Here is a 17216-nt window from a genome sequence, read left to right as displayed (position 1 = left end):
ACTTTACCACACCCCAGTTCTTGCATGCATAAATAAATAAAAATAAATCTTAAAAAAAAAAAAGCAGCAAAAGAGAGGTGAGGAATGCACCAAATCTGTGACTACAACTTCACACAAACGTGGCTCAGCATCAAATGACTTGAGGATCAAGCACAGCAACTGCCCCCCAAGTTATAGGACACAGTATAAAAGTCTCCCACTCAGATGCTAATCTTTTTCTTTCCTTCCAGCACAAGCTTCATAAAGAGATCTCAGCTCCTCCTCAGGAAACAGACAGAAATCAAGAAACAGATCACAATATAAGGGGATCTAATCTTACCAAGCTTTCTGGGAGACAGGGATCACATCCTGTACCTCCCCACAGTCTCTAACACAAGACTTATCACCCGGTAAGAAATTCCACATGTAATGAACTGAATGACAGCAGACTGCACATACACAGATTTTGAAAACAGTGCTAGGGACTCAAACCTTAACCCACAACTCATCTGTCTGACCTCTTAGTGGAAAGGAAGTAGAGAACTAGGCTGGAGGATGAGAGAAAGGAAGGTCTGATACATATAATTTCCCCCTTAAAAAAAATCACAGAAATATACACATTACCAATGTTAAAATTTAGGAGGAACTGAAAGCCTGAAAGAAAGAATGTCCTCAGATAGGATTTCTATAAACAAGGCTCCTCCCCTCAAAAAAGATTACATTCATTCATAATTTCCTACCAGGGGCTCAAGTGAAGCAGCTTTGAGGGAACTAGTCCCTGTAGGTCCTCCTGCAGGGGACACACAAAATGACATGGTGGGCGGCATCACCACCACCATCCCTAATATCTACTAAGTGCTGTTTTCTAGGTACTATTCTAAGCACTTTACTAAAACTATCATGTTATTTAATCTCCACAACAAATTCAATGAAATAGATACTGAGATCCCTATTTTTAATATAAGGAAATAGGAGGCACACAGTCAAACAGTAAGTAACAAACAGGGATGTAACGGTTGGGGTCAAAGAGCAAGTCAGAAAAAGGGTTGTGATGAAGAGACCAAAGTCACACCTCTGTGTCACAACTGATAGACACACTCTCTGGATGCTCTGGCTTAATTCATGAATTACAATTTAGAATATTCCCGGGCTGAACAACACATTTTTCAGTCAGCTCTCAGTAAATGAAGTTTCTGGTAACAGCAGAAGGCAGTTATATGATATTCTTTATTTACATCCTTGGCCACCAAGATAACTGATGTCAGAATGATGGAGTCTGAGAAAAACATCGTGACTATCCAGAGAAGGTAGACTGAATAAAGGCACCCCCCACACATATCCTGGGCACCCAGTCTATCATTGTTTGGGTTCTTATGAGAACAGAGCTGAAGATCAGAACCAGTCGTTCCAAAAACAGGTCACCACACTTGCCTTGTGGGCTTCACCATACTTATGTCAGCACCAAAGGTGGTGGTGGTGGGGGGAAGGGTGGGTACATGGAGAGCAATGCTCACCCAAACTAGAAGCAATATTTGCCTGCAAAGGAACACCCAAGAAATGCTACTCCACTATTCTGATAAAACTGACCAAAATCTCTGTATCATGAAAATGAAAGCAAATGGAGAGTCCAGAATAAATGCTATTGCCAGAGTATAATGTAACTGATGCCTGCCCACCCCGGTTGTGAAACAGGGTGCCCTGGGTGCCAGATCACTCAGCACCTCTCTACTATCCATTTTCCCACTTTGCCACTTCTCTAACTTTCATGGAGAGCAGAACGCTCACCAAGCTCCCCAATATCCAAGCTGGGAACATAATGTTCTTAAAACACAAAGACGCTCAATGATACCAGAAAGGAACCTCACAGCTAGAGAGCACAGGTTTTGATAATTATGCTAACATACAGGTGTGTGTGGCGGCAGGGGGAAGGGGGGTTGGGAGGGGGAAGGCCCTGTCTATCCTAGACTGGAGTAGAAGAGGAAGGATCTATTTTGTCCCAAAAAGCAGGAAAGAAAGAAAGACACTAATAGGTGGAAAGAAGAATCTTGGCAGATTGAAAATCTGGGCTCTAATTTTAACTTTACCAAAGCACCCTGCCTCAATTATTCTATTAAAAAGGGAGATTTACTATAATTAAGCTGGACGACACATTTCTTTCAGGAGGCTCAAGAAACTACATATTCCTTTTCCAATCTCAAAAGAATCTCAGAAGCACTGAGGACATGAAGGGGAAAGATAGTATTAAGTAACACCCCTGAGACATATAGTAGGACTTGAACTCTTGTGTCAGAACTGTGTCCACCTGTCCATCCTTCCACAGTGCACAGGGAGAGAGATGTCACAACTTCCAACACATGGTTTTGGCAAACATGGCGAAGACTTTCTCAGTACAAACTATAATTTTTTAGTTGTTTCTCAAATAAAGCATGATTTTCTTTTCTCAAGAAAAGAGCACTCTCAACCAGCCTTTAGAAAATCATGAAGTACTTGCACCAACCAAGTTTAGTGGCGAGAGCACAGATGGAGGAATCAAGACTTCTGGAATCTAATATCCTATGCTAGTAGATGACTGAATAATTTATTATTCTACTAAGTTCCTAACTGGGTAGAAGATGGAGAAGAATAAACCCCTTCAAACAGACTCAGAAAACACGGTGATGGAATGCAGCAGCACAGAAATGAGGAAGAGAAAGTTCGGGTGCTCCTCAGATGAAAACAGAGAAAGAGTTCCATGTGATGAAAACTATTAGTGGCAGTTAGTGGGAACTACATAAAGACCACATCATTACAAAGGAACCACCCCAAAGTATCAGATCTATAGCCCCCGACTTAGTAATCAACTAGAAGCACTAGTAAGAAACAGAGGTGCAAAGAACAATCGAAGCTTCACCCAGAAAGAGAAATTGGACCCATGGATCTCAGACATTCCATTGAGAACAACTGTTCCTAAATGCTCAACTACAAATGTTGCAGTATCAGTTAAAGATTTGAAGTGAAGATACACAGAGAACATTTTTTTCTCTGTAAGGAGACAAAATCTTTTCCTCAGGTCCTAAGAACATTCAAGAAGGGCCATTGCAATAGGATGTGGAGTCTTCCTATTATTTGTTAACTCTGCCCAGTGCAAAATTCAGAAAGGGTTTAATTCAGTTCCACTGGGAAAGACCATCAGTCCACCCTTAAAAAGACCAACAGGGTCCACTACCACTACATAGCTGGCAACCTGGGCCAGCAATGTCTACTCTGGGCACTGCTGGACCACTGTACCCTGCAGGAAAAAAAGAGTAGTTCCCCTTGTCCTGTCCATTCCATAGGAATGAAGGAGTCGGGCAATCAAGAGGGGAGAAAAAGAGGGGAGGTTATGCATCCAATATTCAAACATCACGTGGCTCAGAAACCTGTGGGGAATATCTTCCGTGAATCAGAAAAGATCTCTAGGATTATAAACTCTGAACTCACACTCCTGGGGACATATATTGTCATTTCAGACTGCTTAAAACTCTATCCCCATCAAGTCTGATAATTTGAATTTTGCAGACATACTTTTGGAGTCCACTTCATATAGTTTTATCCACTTTACTTTAAACTGCCCATGAACCAAGTTTTTCCTGAAAACTTCACCCTGCCATGTCAAAGTCAAATAACACTGTGCCACAGATTCTAATCACTCAACAGATCCAGTGCAAACACCCCACTGCAACATTAAGGATATACACCCCGCTCTCACCTCAACTCTGCTTGTTCCAAATTCAGGAAAGCAATTCCATAAACTATGCCACAAGGACTTTACTGGCAGCTAGGGCCCATTTGTCCCAAAAGCAGAATAAATTTCTCCTTTAAATAGATGCAACATTACTTAATGATTGGCCATTTCAGTCCTGGTGAAGGCTGCTGGGAATGGAAGGTGATGGGACACAGCACCAACTTCTTACACACAAACTTCCTGGACACCCTCAAGAGATAACAGGAAAAGGCTGATTTTCCTTTCACAACAAACACCAGCATTATAATAGCTCTTACTTGGAGAATTCTGTCCCACTGTCCCAAAAAAGCCCATTTGATTATGACCCACTCTCCCCCCAAACCAGAAAAGCCATTAACCCAAAATTGTCTTACCCTCTCTCTCTCTTCCTCCTGTCGTCTTATTCCTTCTCCTTTCCAGGGCTCCTGAACTTTCTGTAAACAAAGTGTCTGAGTTACAGGGGCCAGGGAAGGTGCAGCCACCAGAGAATTGTGAAGAACTTCAGGAACTCTCTGACTGTCAGCAGTTAGTCTGGAAGGCAGGCAGACCCCCAAGCAACGATCCAAAGACGCACGGATTATTAACAACAGGAGGGCTGTGCCACCCCCTATGTGGACACAAGGGCAATAAATCCAGTTCCTAGCAATTAAGGTGAACTCTATCACCAGTGTCGGGGTTTCACTCCTGGGCTCAGACACTACTTCTTCGTTCCCCAGGGCCACGGGTAACCACGGGTCAAAGGACAGAAGAGTTGGAGGAAGAGAAGTGTCCCTGCCCCCTGAGGATGGGCTCAGAAGGCAAAACTGAGGACTGGGGGGTATGCACAAGCCTTGTGTCAGGCACAGTGCCAGTTCAGGCCCAGCCACTTCCTCTGGCCTCCCCCCCACTTCTGCGAGGACTTCGCTCCTGCCTACCCAAGGCCTTGCGCCAAGAAGTACCTCCCTCAGCCTGCACAGTGTTCTATCTATTGGAGACCCCAGTGGTCCCCACGAAACCTTCGCTCCCCGGCGACAGCCCCTGGAAGCCTTCTCCTGAGGTCGTCCCCCACCCCTTCCTCAAAGACCCTTCTTTGGGACGCCCCTCCTTCCCCTCCTGGGAGCTGAACTCTGCCACCCACCAGACAGACACCCGCCCCCTAAGCCCCCCCATTCCTCCCCATCGCCCGCTCCTCCACAACCACTTCCGGTTCCGGGACGGACACACATACAGTCACACCGTGGACCCCCCCTTCCCCGCCCCCCCAAGGAAAAGGGGAGGGGGAGGAGCAGAGAGCTTGGCGCGCGCCGGCTGCAGCGGCGCGAGACTCACCCGGCGGCGACGGCTGCGGCGGCGCCAGAGCCAGAGCGCGGGAGGGGCGGCGTTTGCTGGGAAAGGAGGGAGCCGCGCGGGGTGGGAGGATCAGGAGGGGGCGAGGGGAGGGGGGAGAGCGCGAGGCGGAGCGCGCGGGCACGCACTTTAGGCGCGAGACAGACCCACACACTCACACGCACGGAATGCGCGCGAGACACCCGCAGGGCGGGGGCGCCAGGCGGTGGGTGGCCCCCTCCCTCCTCCCTCCTCCCTCCCCTAACACTCACCCGGAAGTGGTGCTGCAGCTCGTGCTCTCTAGAACCCCAATTCCTCCACGCCCCCTCCCTCCCTCCCTCCCCCCACTGGCTCGGAGTCGGGCGGCCGCGGAGAGAAGGCGGGAGCGCCGGAAACGAAAAGGGGGGAGGGAGGGAAATAGCAACGTAGGGGGGGCGGTAATGGGGAAGGGGGGGGAAATGCAAAGGTCGAGTCACTTCCGGGAGCGGCTATAGCACATCCGGCGTCTTTAGCGCCCGAGGATACTCAGGGCGGAAGTTACGACAAGCAGGGGCGGAAGTGGCTTCTGCAGTAGACTACTACAGTAGACGCCCTCCATGGACGTGACGTCACGGCGGAAGTGAAGCTGGGTTAAGCTAAGGGCAGAAGCTGAACCCTCCGAACTTCGGTCCCGGGCTTCCGGAAGGGACTTCTGGGGATGTGGGGGGTGGAGGCGCGACGGGTTCATGAATTATGCATCAAGGTACGAGGGGACATATGGATTCCTAAAATACGGGTCCCGGACCCCTTCCTCTGGGTGCCATTGACCGATACAGGCAGTTACTATTATTTTTCCTTATACTCTCAGGAATGTCTCTATTTGAATATGCATTAAAGGTTACTGTGTGTAGGTACTTTCCTGAGGTCGGTACTTAATCCCAAAGAGTAATGAATAATCTTTTCAGCCATCAGAATTGTACCCATCTCTTCCCTGACCATCTTATTCTCAACACCCCGTATTCTCTTCACTTGGTGTCATTTATTTTTTTTTTTTTTGTTTTTTTTTTTATAGTTTTTTTTTTTTTAATAGAGGCATGTTTTTTTATTTATTTATTATATTTGTTTGTTTTGTTTATACATGCACTGGGTACAGTCAGAAGCGCGGGAGGGTGAGAGAATTCACCAGAGCCAGAGTGGGGAGCAGAGCAGGCAGAGGGACTGAAGTACACTGCTGAGGGGAGCAGCGGGTGGCAGGAGAGGTCTGCGCACCATGTGGGATCCTCCTCCAGTGGCCGGGGAGCAGCCGGGGATCGAACCGGCGCCGCAGAGGCCGCAGGCAGCTTCGCAACCCAGCGCTCAACCGCTGCGCCACCGGGGAGGCCCGGTGTCATTTATTTTTAAAGATTTATTTATGCATACAAGAACTGGGGTACAGGCCAGAGGTGGGGGTGTGTGTGAACGGATTCACCAGAGACAGAATGGGGAGCAGTACAGGCTGATCTACTGAAATACACTGCTGAAGGGAGCAGTGAGCAAGACAGGAGAGGTCTGCTGTGCCATTTGGGTAGCCCCCTGGCTGGGGATCGAACTACTGCTGCAGAGGCTGTGGACAGCTTCATAGGTTGCCTCTTAACCCCTTGTGCCACCAGGGAGGCCCCTTGATGTTCTTTATGTTCTTCTTGCTCTCATCTCTATCTCCTCACCCTGCTTTGCTTTATTTATTTTTTTTAAGATTTATTAATTTATGCATACAAGAACTGGGGTACAGGCCAGAGGTGTGGGGGGTGGGTGAGAGGATTCACCAGAGACAGAGTAGGGAGCAGAACAGCCAGACTGACTGAGATATACTGCTGAGGGGAACAGCAGACAAGACAGATCTGCTGAGCCATGTGGGTACAGGAGGAACTGGCTGGGGATTGAACTTGTGCTGCAGTAGCTGCGAGTAGCTTCATAGTGCTGCCTCTTAACCCCTGTGCCACCAGGGAGGCCCCAGTTGTTGTTGGTTTTTTTTTAAGATTTTATTTATTTTTGCCTAGAAGAGCAGAGGTATAGGCCAGAAAAGGGGGGGGGGGCAGAAATGAGAACATTCGCCAGAGACAGAGTGGGGAGTAGAACTGGTGGACCTACTGAAATACACTGCTGAGGGGAGAAGAGGGTGGGACAGGAGAGGTCTGCTGTGCCATACGTGGGTTAGCTCCCCGGGCAGGGTAGCTAACTCAAACTTTAGGGCCTCCCTGGTGGTGCAGTGGGTTGAGCGCATCGCTGTGAAGCTGTCCCCAATCTCTACAGGCAGACCTCTCCTGTCGCACCCACTGCTCCCCTCAGCAGTGTGTTTTGGTCCATCTCTCTGTTCTGCTCCCTGCTCTGTCTCTGGTGAATCTTCTCACCCTCCTATGCCTCTGGCCTGTACCCCAGTTCTTATATAGAAATAAATCTTTAAAAAAAAAAAAAAAAAACTTCAGCTGTGAGAGTGTGTGTAGGGTAAGGTAAAAAGTATCAGGCTTTTCTGCCCTCCCGCTGTAACAGGGTGGTCCCCAGAAAAGGGGGAGGTTCCCTGCCCCACCCAAGGGAGGGTGGAGCTGAGCAGGAAGAGGAAAAGCTGCAGAAGAGACTGAGGAAGGAAGAAACAGGATGGAGCCAGGAGACCTGGAGGAGGCGCATGGAGCCTAGAGACATGTGAAGAAACTGCGCTTGTCTTTTGGTTGTGGACTGGGTGACACAGATGTGGGTGAGACCCATGGGGAGGTGACAATGGCAGCTTTTATCTTGATGTTAATTTTGCTCTTTTCCTTCTGGGTTTGTCTCATTGTTTCTGACCCTTTTCTGTGGGTCCCCACTGGCAGATGCTTTAGACTTGTGGCAGGCTTTGGGACCTTGCTCTGGGCCATTCCCATATGGATGGACTTTTACCCACGAGGGGATGGGTAACTTTGGGTGCTTCATTTAGAAACTAGACTCTTGGCCTTACCTGTATTGTTTCCTAGTTTTATTAAAGTTCCTTCCCATTAAAGTCTTATATGTTTTGTGTTGATGCGGCGGATGGCAGAACCCATTTAGAATAGGCAGGTTTGCGGGGTTTGGGCTGCCCCTCTCCCTGTCCTATAACACCGCCATTAGGATTGATAATGGAACTCTGTGGTCCTCAATGTATGCCTGATGGACACCTGGAGTAGGGTGTGGGCATGCATAGGTGGGTACACCTGGGCTGAGAGACTGGGCTTATAAGGGTGGCGTCATGGGGATGCCAGTGGAAGAGCAGAACTACAAGAAAAAGCAGAGCATGAGAAAACACTGGAGATCCCAGAAAGAGTGAAGGCTCGCTGGGGGGCTGGGAGGTCTGCCAGCCCCCCCCCCCCAATACCCCTGCCTGCCGTGTACCTAGTAAATCCCAATAAAAGACTGCAAAAGCCACCGAGGGCACCAGGAGAGATCCTTTACCCCGTCTGCATGAATCATAGAAATCCTGCACTGTACCTTTTTGCCGCTACAGTGTCATAGTGCTGAGACTTAACCTCTGTGCCACCGGAGGGACCCTGCTTTGCTTTTAGATATAGCACTCAACACTACCTGATAATAAGCTGTCTATCTCTTCCCACTAGAATATGATATTGGAATAGAATACCCATCCATGAGGGTAAGTACTTTAGCTAGGCACTTAGTAAGTGGTCAGTAAAGGTTTGTTACATAAACAAGCAATATGAACTCTTTCAGGAAGCCTTCCCTGATTACTCCAATGCATGAGGGCCCCTTTCTCTGAATTCCCGCAGTGGTCTGTACCTTTCATTGCCTTTTACCCCTCTTTTCTTTTTTAACTATTTTGTATGTGGGATTCCTCTGCAAGATCGTCAATCCCTCAGTGAAGAAACAGTCTCCTATATATTATCATTCCCAGGACTTTGCTGAGCACTTAGTAGATGCTGAATAAATGTCTTATCGTTGGAGTGTAACAGAATGGTCCTTAGGAAAGGGGGAGGTTTCCTGCCCCACCCAAGGGAGGGTGGAGCTGAGCAGGAAGAGAAGAAGAAGCTGCAGAGGAGACTGAGGGAGGAAGGAGCAGGATGGAGCCAGAAGGAGACCTGGAGGAGGTACATGGAGCCTAGAGACACGTGAAGAAACTGTGCTTGTCTTTTGGTCGTGAACTGGGTGACACAGATGTGGGTGAGACCCGTGGAGAGGTGACCATGGCAGCTTTTATTTTGATTTTGATTTTTCTCTTTTCCTTCTGGGCTTGTCTAGTTGTTTTTGACCCTTTTTTGTGGGTCCCCACTGGAAGGTGCTTTAGACTTGTGGCAGGCTTTGGGGCCTTGCTCTGGGCCAATTTCCTTTGGATGGAGTTTTACTCACGAGGAAACGGGTAACTCTGGATGCTTCATTTAGAAACTAGACTCTTTGCCTTACCTGTATTGTTTCCTAGTTTTATTAAAGTTCCTTCCCATTAAAGTCTCCTATGTTTTGTGTTGATGCGGCAGATGGCAGAACCCTACATAAAATAGGCAGGTTTGCGGGGTTTGGGCTGCCCCTCTCCCTGCCCTATAACAGGAGTAAATGAGTGCAACCAGCAGACTACACCCTGGATCTGACAGAATTCCTCTATTTTGGCTGAAGTAGAAGTGAAGTCCCACCTACTAACATTAATAGCGCCTTGCTTTGTGAGCAAAATAACTATAATAGACACTACAGATCATGAAAATATCATCCTGAAGGTTTAGTTGTATTTTCCCCCAAGTTGCAGCAAGCAAGAAGCAAAGAACTCCTAAAAGTATTTAAATTACATGTTTAAAAAACATATATACATCTTTGACCTGTAATTATGGTTTGTATCTTTTCAAAAGTGTCCACGCTTTTCCCTTGATCACATTTTGGGGCATTGCACTGGATCAGTGTTGAGTGAGTAGCAATGTTTGGCAGAATTACGATCTTAAAAATTCAGATGAGACCAGACTTAGTTACTACACAGGTTAGAAAGTACTGATTTGAGAAACCTTGACTTTGGGCTCTGAGATAGAAAAATGGGAGCAAGATAGTAGTAATCATTGTAAGTGCTGGTTTGCCTCTTGTTCTTTTACATTAATTGGCCTTCCCTGGGCCTCAATATATTCTCTTGTCAGTCCTGCTCCAGCCCTTGCTATAAGAAGCACGTTTTAAACGCTTTGAACTCCTTAGAGAAAAGCTTTAAAGAGATAAATGTGGGGTGTAGGGGGAGGAGGGCTGTTAATTTTAGCCTGGGGTTTTCCAGCTGGCATGCTCTTCCCATTTTGAATCACTTCCACACCCTGCGCTCTGCCTGGGAGATCCCTCCTCCTGGGGGCTTCCCCATTCCCTGGTTTGGTCTGAGCCACAATGGTAAGCATTCAAGAAAAATGCTCGAGTAGCTGGCTGAGTCATGTGATACATAGTACAGGAGGCGAAGAAAGCACGATGTTCGATGAGATGCTGAGTCCTGTGGTGCCTCTGATGTGAGACCTCCAAGAACCAAAAGGTGATATTGTTAGGGGGAAAGGATGTCCTGAGCTAATCCCATACAGGCTTTGTAGACCCCACCCCCACTCCAGACTAAAGCCATCAAGACATTGGGAAAGACAAATCCCGTCACCACCAAAGGGAGGGTGGCTGGGACCTGAGGGTGGAGTTGGGCAGCCAGGTTGGATATAAAAACCAAACACGTGGGCCTTGGGGTGGCTCGCTTGTCGCTCGCCTCCTGGCTTCACGGCTCCTGGCTTGCAGCCAGCTCTCAGGATGCCATTTGGGATTCCAGATCGGCGGATCAGGTAGGACGCATTTAAAACTTTGTCTCCCGGGCCTCCCCAGTGGCACAGCGGTTGAGCGCTGGGTTGCAAAGCTGCCCGCGGCCTCTGCGGCGCCGGTTCGATCCCCGGCTGCTCCCCGGCCACAGGAGTAGGGTCCCACATGGCATGCAGACCTCTCCTGCCGCCCGCTGCTCCCCTCAGCAGTGTACCACAGTCCTTCTGCCTGCTCTGCTCCCCGCTCTGGCTCTGGTGAATTCTCTCACCCTCCCGTGCTTCTGACTATACCCAGTGCATGTACAAACAAACAAACAAATAAATAAAAAAAAATGCCTCTATTTAAAAAAAAAATAAATAAATAAATAAATAAAACTTTGTCTCCCACTTTTCTCCCTGAGGTGTACATTTCCTCCTTTCCCCTTCCCTTGTAAATAAACCTTTTATTAACCTTTCGCGTGTGCCTGCAGTAGAGCATTGATAAGTCCTTTTAAGCGCGAGGGGGAGGGCCCACAGTCAGGCACCCCGTTTTGTATCGGGGTTGCTCTACAACAATATGGCTGTCACCATGTTCTTGATCTGTTCTAAGCAGTGACTCTCTGCTCCACCTCTTGCAACCTTCTGAGGGGACCCCCCAAGGCCCCATAGTCTCGAGTTGCCATGAGAGAGAAGGGTTTAGATCTGTTCCCAGGCCCTCACAACCTGGCATGGTTATTGTGACCATGTGATTTCATCTGGGGTAGTTCCTTTAGGACAACTCAGGAGACTAGGCCATCTCCTTCCTCTTCTCTCCTTTTGGAGCCATTTGACTTTCCATGGGGAAAGAGGGCACTTAGGGAGAAGGAACAGGTGAGGGTTTCCAGTGTCTCGCTGGTGTATTTTAATTTATTTAAATGTAGAGAAACAGCAGTCTAATCAGGGAATAATTAATTCCCTCTTCATTAGGGGCCTTCATGTGTGCCTTTTGCATATGGATGAGCCAGGAGGTCACAGTGTCCCTCTGAAGAGAGAGTTGCGGAAGGTGATGGAGCCAGCGGCTCCCCAGGCACCTGGGCTCCTTCCCTTCAGAGCCTGTGCTGCTCTTCCCCCCACCCTCACCTGTGGGGAGAGCAGGGAAAGGTTAATGAGGTTTCTTTCTCCTTCCTCGAGAGACCCCTCCCTCATTGCCCCCACCCAGCCCCTCAGGCCCTCTTCCTGCATCCCCAGGTCCCACCCTTCCCTCTCCCTTGCACGAGCTACAGCCCAGATCTCTTGGGGGGGGGGTGGGGAGGGGGTGCTCCACTGAGTTGACTCAGTCCCCTTCAGTAGCTTGTTTGCCTTGCACCTCTGCTCTTAGGTGGTTCCACACTCCTCGGTGCCGCTCTGCTGCTGAGCCCTTGATAGCAGTCTGTCTTTTTCTTAGGGAGTCTGACGCCCTGTGTACATGTCTCTGCGGTCCTGAGAAATACACTCCCTCCTCCCCACTCGCTACTGGTGATGCCTGGACACAGCCACACTTCCCTGAGTGCTCGGTGAAACCTCCCCAACACCTAGAACACATATCTACCAACACTTACGCATCCTCCTTCAGGCTGCAAGGATAAACCCAAGGAGGCAGACACAGCGTGGGGCACCCCGACTGTCCTCGTGCACACTGCAGTCCCCTCTCCTCCCTGGAGCTACCCCATTTCCCCGGAGCAAGTGGGGCACGGATGGGATGGGGGGAGAAATGGGACCTAGGTGGTTACCATGACAACAGAGCCTAGCAACTGCCAGGAGGCCGATGTGTGGGCTTCTGCAGGGCGGTTTAAGAGCCAAACCTGGAATTGGGGGCTCAGAGGTGACTGATCCCAGCTGGGCAGTCTGTGTTCCCTCCCCCAGATACACCCATCCCGCCCCCACAGCCCAGAGAGGGCAGGGAGGGCAGAGAGGGGGAAGCTAATGAGAGTCAGTCATAGGGCATCTAACGCTGTACAGCCTTGGGGGAGGGGGGCAGCTGTGGGTGGGGGCAGGGTTGGGAGCAAGGCTGAAAATAAACCAAACAGGGCAGCTCCCTCTCATCTCTCTTTCTCTTCTTTCACCTTCACTCTGTCTCATCAGCTTTCTCCTTTTTCTTGCTTGCTCCATTGTCTGTCTTTCTACGTCATTTCCTCTTTTACGCTCCTTTCTCATGGTCTTGACCTTCTCTGGCAAGTAATAAGCAAGACCCTCTTCATTCCTCTCATGCTCCAGTCACTCCTTCTCAGGGCTGCCCCCTTCAGTTCCTCCGCCTTCCTCCTCCCTCCCATTCTATCCCCAGCCAAAGCCCCCGATGCCAACTCTCCAACATATAGTCCTTCAGAGCAGGCCAGGCCACATCCAGTCTGGGAGGTGGGGGGGTCCTGTCCCCTGCACATCCTTCTTTTCCTCCCTCTTGGCTTCCTATCACCTTGCCTCTCCCCTCTCTGCAGGGTCAAAAGGCAGGACCAGGGGACGCAGGTATCTTGCAAAGGCTTTATTTGAAAATTTTGAAACTTACATCCCACAAGAATTCAAGATTATCACCACAAGAAGAGATAATACAAAAATATATATCACAGCATAGGAGCCAGGTAAGAGAGGAAGAAGGAAGGTAGAAGGTGGGGGAGAACAAAGGAGGGAGGGCAGGAGGGGTGCGAGGAAGGCTGGGGCGGGGAGGGGTAGATTGGGAGGCAGAGCTCCCGATGGCCTTGAACCAGCTGGGTCCAGTCCCTGGCAGCCTGGGTGGGTTAGGGGAGCCCTAAGGGAGACTAGGGAGTGGAGGATTGGCTCAGGGGCTCTGAATTCCAGAGAGTGATGCACACAGACAGACAGACAGCCAGGACAGACAGACAAAGGGACTTCAGAGGGAGGGAAGGGCAAATGGGAGCCCCTTTCTCATGTAGTGCAGCCCTCAGGGTAATGCCAGGCCCTGGAAGTGGGGTGGGGGAGACCATGAGACACGCGACATGGAATGGGATGGGACTGGGACAGGCAGGGGCACACGGAGCCCCCAGCTCACCTCCCACCCACGTCTGGGACAGCATGCAGGGGCCACAGAAACTGGATCAGCAGGTGTTCGTGAGGGAAGTGTGAGCACGACACGTAACACCACGACATGGGGGGAGGAAATGCACAGGAGAGTTTTAATGGTCAAGTCACCCACTGACCACAGCATGACCGAGCTGAGTAGGAGATGTGGGGGGCAGAAAGTGACAACTGAAACAGAAGGGAGACTGTGAGAGACCCGCGGGGAGGAGAGATGTGCCTGGGAGAGGGTGCAGAAGACTGGACGAGAGCATGAGTGTGCGCAATGGCCTGTGAGTGTGCAAGGCTTTCATGTGAGTGTGCAAGGGTGGAGAAGGGGTACCAGACACCACCAGTATGGACGGCCCCCACCTAAAGGAGGGTGAGCAGCTAGGATTGCCTAGGGGGCCAGTGGTGTTGCAGCAGGGGTGCAAGGGCAGGAGCCAGGAGCACCTGTGGGCCCCCCTGCTCCCACAGCAGCCCCACCCTCACTGGGATGGGGGCCATGCCAGCCCCTTGGCCTCCTGCTTGGCGGCACCCCAACACTGGGGGCATCACAGATTCACCAGGGGAATCCTGAGAGGAAGAGGGAAAGGGCACAGTCAGGAACCAAGGGGTAGGCCAGTAGCAAAAGGGAAGGCCAAGACAAAGAACAGGAGTCCGGGGTGAGAGGCAGAGCGGGGAGTTAAATGGCAGGACCAGGACCGGACATAGATCCGCAGAGCAGAGGAGGAGGGGTCCCCCATGGAGAGATGCGGGGTCCAGCCCCGGTGGGAGGGCCAGCCTCCTGCCTCCTCCCCACCCCCCTGGAGGGAGCACCCCCACCACAGCTCCAGACACCTAAGTTGTCCGCCCACCCTGCCCTCCCATCCCTGTCCCTTTGCCCCTGCCCTCACCGGTTCAACTGGAAGGCTGGAGCCCCCTTGGGCTGGGGCATCCCAGGCCGGGGTCCCCCTCGGGGCTCCTCATGGTCAGGGGTGGGGGTGGGCGAGTCCCCGAAGGCCCCCAGCACAGTGACCCCGGCAGGGGACAGGTCTGTCAGTGGCTGCTGGCTCTCCTCCTGCCTCAGGGCACCTTGCTGTCCCGAGGGCCTGCGCCGTTTCTGGCTGCGGTCCCAGCTGGTGCACCGGAAGGAAAGAGGTTCTCTCACACACTAAAGAAGCCCCCCGGGAGAAGGGGGGGCCTGCAGCAGGTCACCCCCAGCCTTCCTCAGGTATGCCCAACACCCTACAGCAGAGAAACTTGGCCTTTGAAGAGTTCCCTACTCCAAATTCCCTGAGACCGTGTCTCCAGAAAGTCACTTCTGTCCCCCAAGGGGCTAGAGGTCTAAACCACCCTCCCACCCAGATCCAGATCCACAGAATTAGTACCTCCTTCGGACCAACACATAGAGCCTCTCCCCCACTCAGACCCAGAAGAGCCATTTCTCTCCTCAGCAGGCGCCTGGCAGGTTTAGTTCTAGCCAAAGTCAGCTAATGACCGGGACACCTCAGTCTAATGATTCTCTCAGTAAAGTGTGAAGGACTGAGTGACCCATTATTAAATGTGCTCAAAGAAAGCTCCAGATTTTTTCCCTCCTTCCCAGGAAGCAGACTGAGTCAGGTTCTCTGTCTTGTTAGACATGGGAACAAGGGGTGTCTACCCCAGCCCCAGTGCATGTAAAGAATCCCCCTACCTTTCCCACTACCCCTCTGTTTACTTGGGGGAAAGAAGCAGCCCTGACTTCTCACTGTTTCACCCCCCCCCAAATCCTTATCACCCTTTCCTAAGGTCTCTTCCAGTCCACCACTTTCAATCCCACCTCCAGTGACATCATTGCCCTCACTCCCTCCTTCCAGCCCACATTGAGTCCCCATCTGCCAGCACCCTCCTCCCGAACTTACCAGAACTTGAAGATGATGCCAGTGGCCACCAGGACAATGATGATGGAGATGGTAATTGTGACATAGAGCTGAGGGTCCACGCCTGATGAGGGTGGAGAGAAAGTTTTAGGGAGACAGGAAGTGGCAGGAACCAAGAGGGAGTGGGGGTGGGGTTAGGCTGTGGCATCTGTAAACATGAGCAGCGTTTCTATTTCAGTCCTCAATGCCTGGCTCTTCTGGGGCTCTGGAGCTCCCCACACTCCCTTCATTCCTAACAGCTTTCCTAGGAGGGAAGGATGTTTTAGCACTTTTCCTTCCAAGTCCTTTCCCTCTACTTTTCCAAGTCTTCTGTAGAGATGTGATGAGGGGGAGTCTCCAAGATCAGAGAGAACCCCTCTCTTTGAACAGAAAGGAGAGGGTGGGAATGTCCACCACTGCCCTGGTCCCACCCCCAATCCACTGGCCCAGTTTGGGCATTCCCCAAGCCAAGCCCAGATGTCACGGTGGAGGCCCCCCTCATCCATGGCGCTCCTCTGCCTGCAACACTGCCACTCTGTCTTCAGGGTCCAGCTCAAGTGTCAATTCTTGGAAGGTATCCTGATTCCCAGGCAGAAGTAGTCTCTCCCTCCCCTCTTTTCCTAAAAACATGCTGTGCGTGCCTTTATTACAGCAATTGTGACATTGACTCATCCCCGAGTATGGTCCTGAACTCCTGCTGGTTTTAGCTCCATCTCTGGCCCCACGCCAGCAGAGTGCCTGACACAGTTGTGGAAGGACAAACAGACAAGGCTTCTGTTGCAGCCCTTAGAGTTTCCCACCTGCCTCCTTCAGTCCCACTCACCTTCCCCACGGCCCCCAAACAGGAATGGCCGCAGGGTAGCCGGTGCTTCTCCAAGGATGAGGCCATCTCCATCACCCCGCATGGAGTCTGAGTTGGGGTGTGGGGTAGCCAGCCCATGGGGGGCTGCAAAACCATAGTCATGGGGCAGAAATCCAGGATTGGCAGAGTTGGGGTCTCCCCCATCCTCTCGAGAGACTGTAGGGCCCCAAACAATAGCCCAGGGGTACTGGGATGAGGGAGGTCCCTCCTCAAAGCCTGATGGGGTGGCAGGGGGTGCAGTGCCCGGCAGGACTTGCCGACGTGATCTTGGCACCCGAGGGGATCGGCTTGGTGGGGGTGCCCGCTCCCACACGCACACATGGCGTGGGGCCGAGGGGCCGCCCCGGGCACATGGGGGGCGGGCTGGGGCTGGCGGGGTTCGTGGAGAGGAGGAAGAGCCATGAGCAGGCAGGGGAAGGGGCAGCAACAGCAGTGGCCAGAGAGGGAGGAGGTGGGACAGCAGCAGTGCAGGCCTGCAAGAAGGGAGAGAAAGTGAGTGAGGACCAAGTCCATCTCAGGCTGGTGTGGGGAGGCTACCTCCCTCCAGGTCTCCCTGCAAAAGTATATGGGCCTTGGGAAGACTCTGCTCTCATTTCCTCTCTTGCAAGGGCCTAGTTCTCAGAATGGAAGGCCGCGGGTAGATCTAGGAAGGGAAGGGCCAAGACCTCGGGGATAGCCTCCAAGCTCCCGCTGCTGTGCCACACTTACCACATCCTGGACTCCAT

At 51.2% G+C, this 17216-nt stretch overlaps 1 protein-coding gene across 1 annotated transcript; it reads right to left on the bottom strand.

Annotated features, from left to right (window-relative positions):
• Window positions 1–14303: 14303 nt before the first annotated feature.
• On the bottom strand, window positions 14304–17216 carry PIANP (PILR alpha associated neural protein; the record flags this gene model as incomplete). The annotated part of the gene is made up of 5 exons (XM_084254967.1): window positions 14304–14325; window positions 14646–14867; window positions 15633–15714; window positions 16453–16964; window positions 17200–17216. 5 exons carry the CDS (start codon window positions 17214–17216, stop codon window positions 14304–14306), a joined length of 855 nt encoding a protein of 284 aa, XP_084111093.1.

This window comes from Talpa europaea (assembly GCF_964194135.1).
Source record: "Talpa europaea genome assembly, chromosome: 15".
Classification (NCBI taxonomy): domain Eukaryota; kingdom Metazoa; phylum Chordata; class Mammalia; order Eulipotyphla; family Talpidae; genus Talpa; species Talpa europaea.
This window is presented reverse-complemented; position numbering and strand designations above follow the sequence as displayed.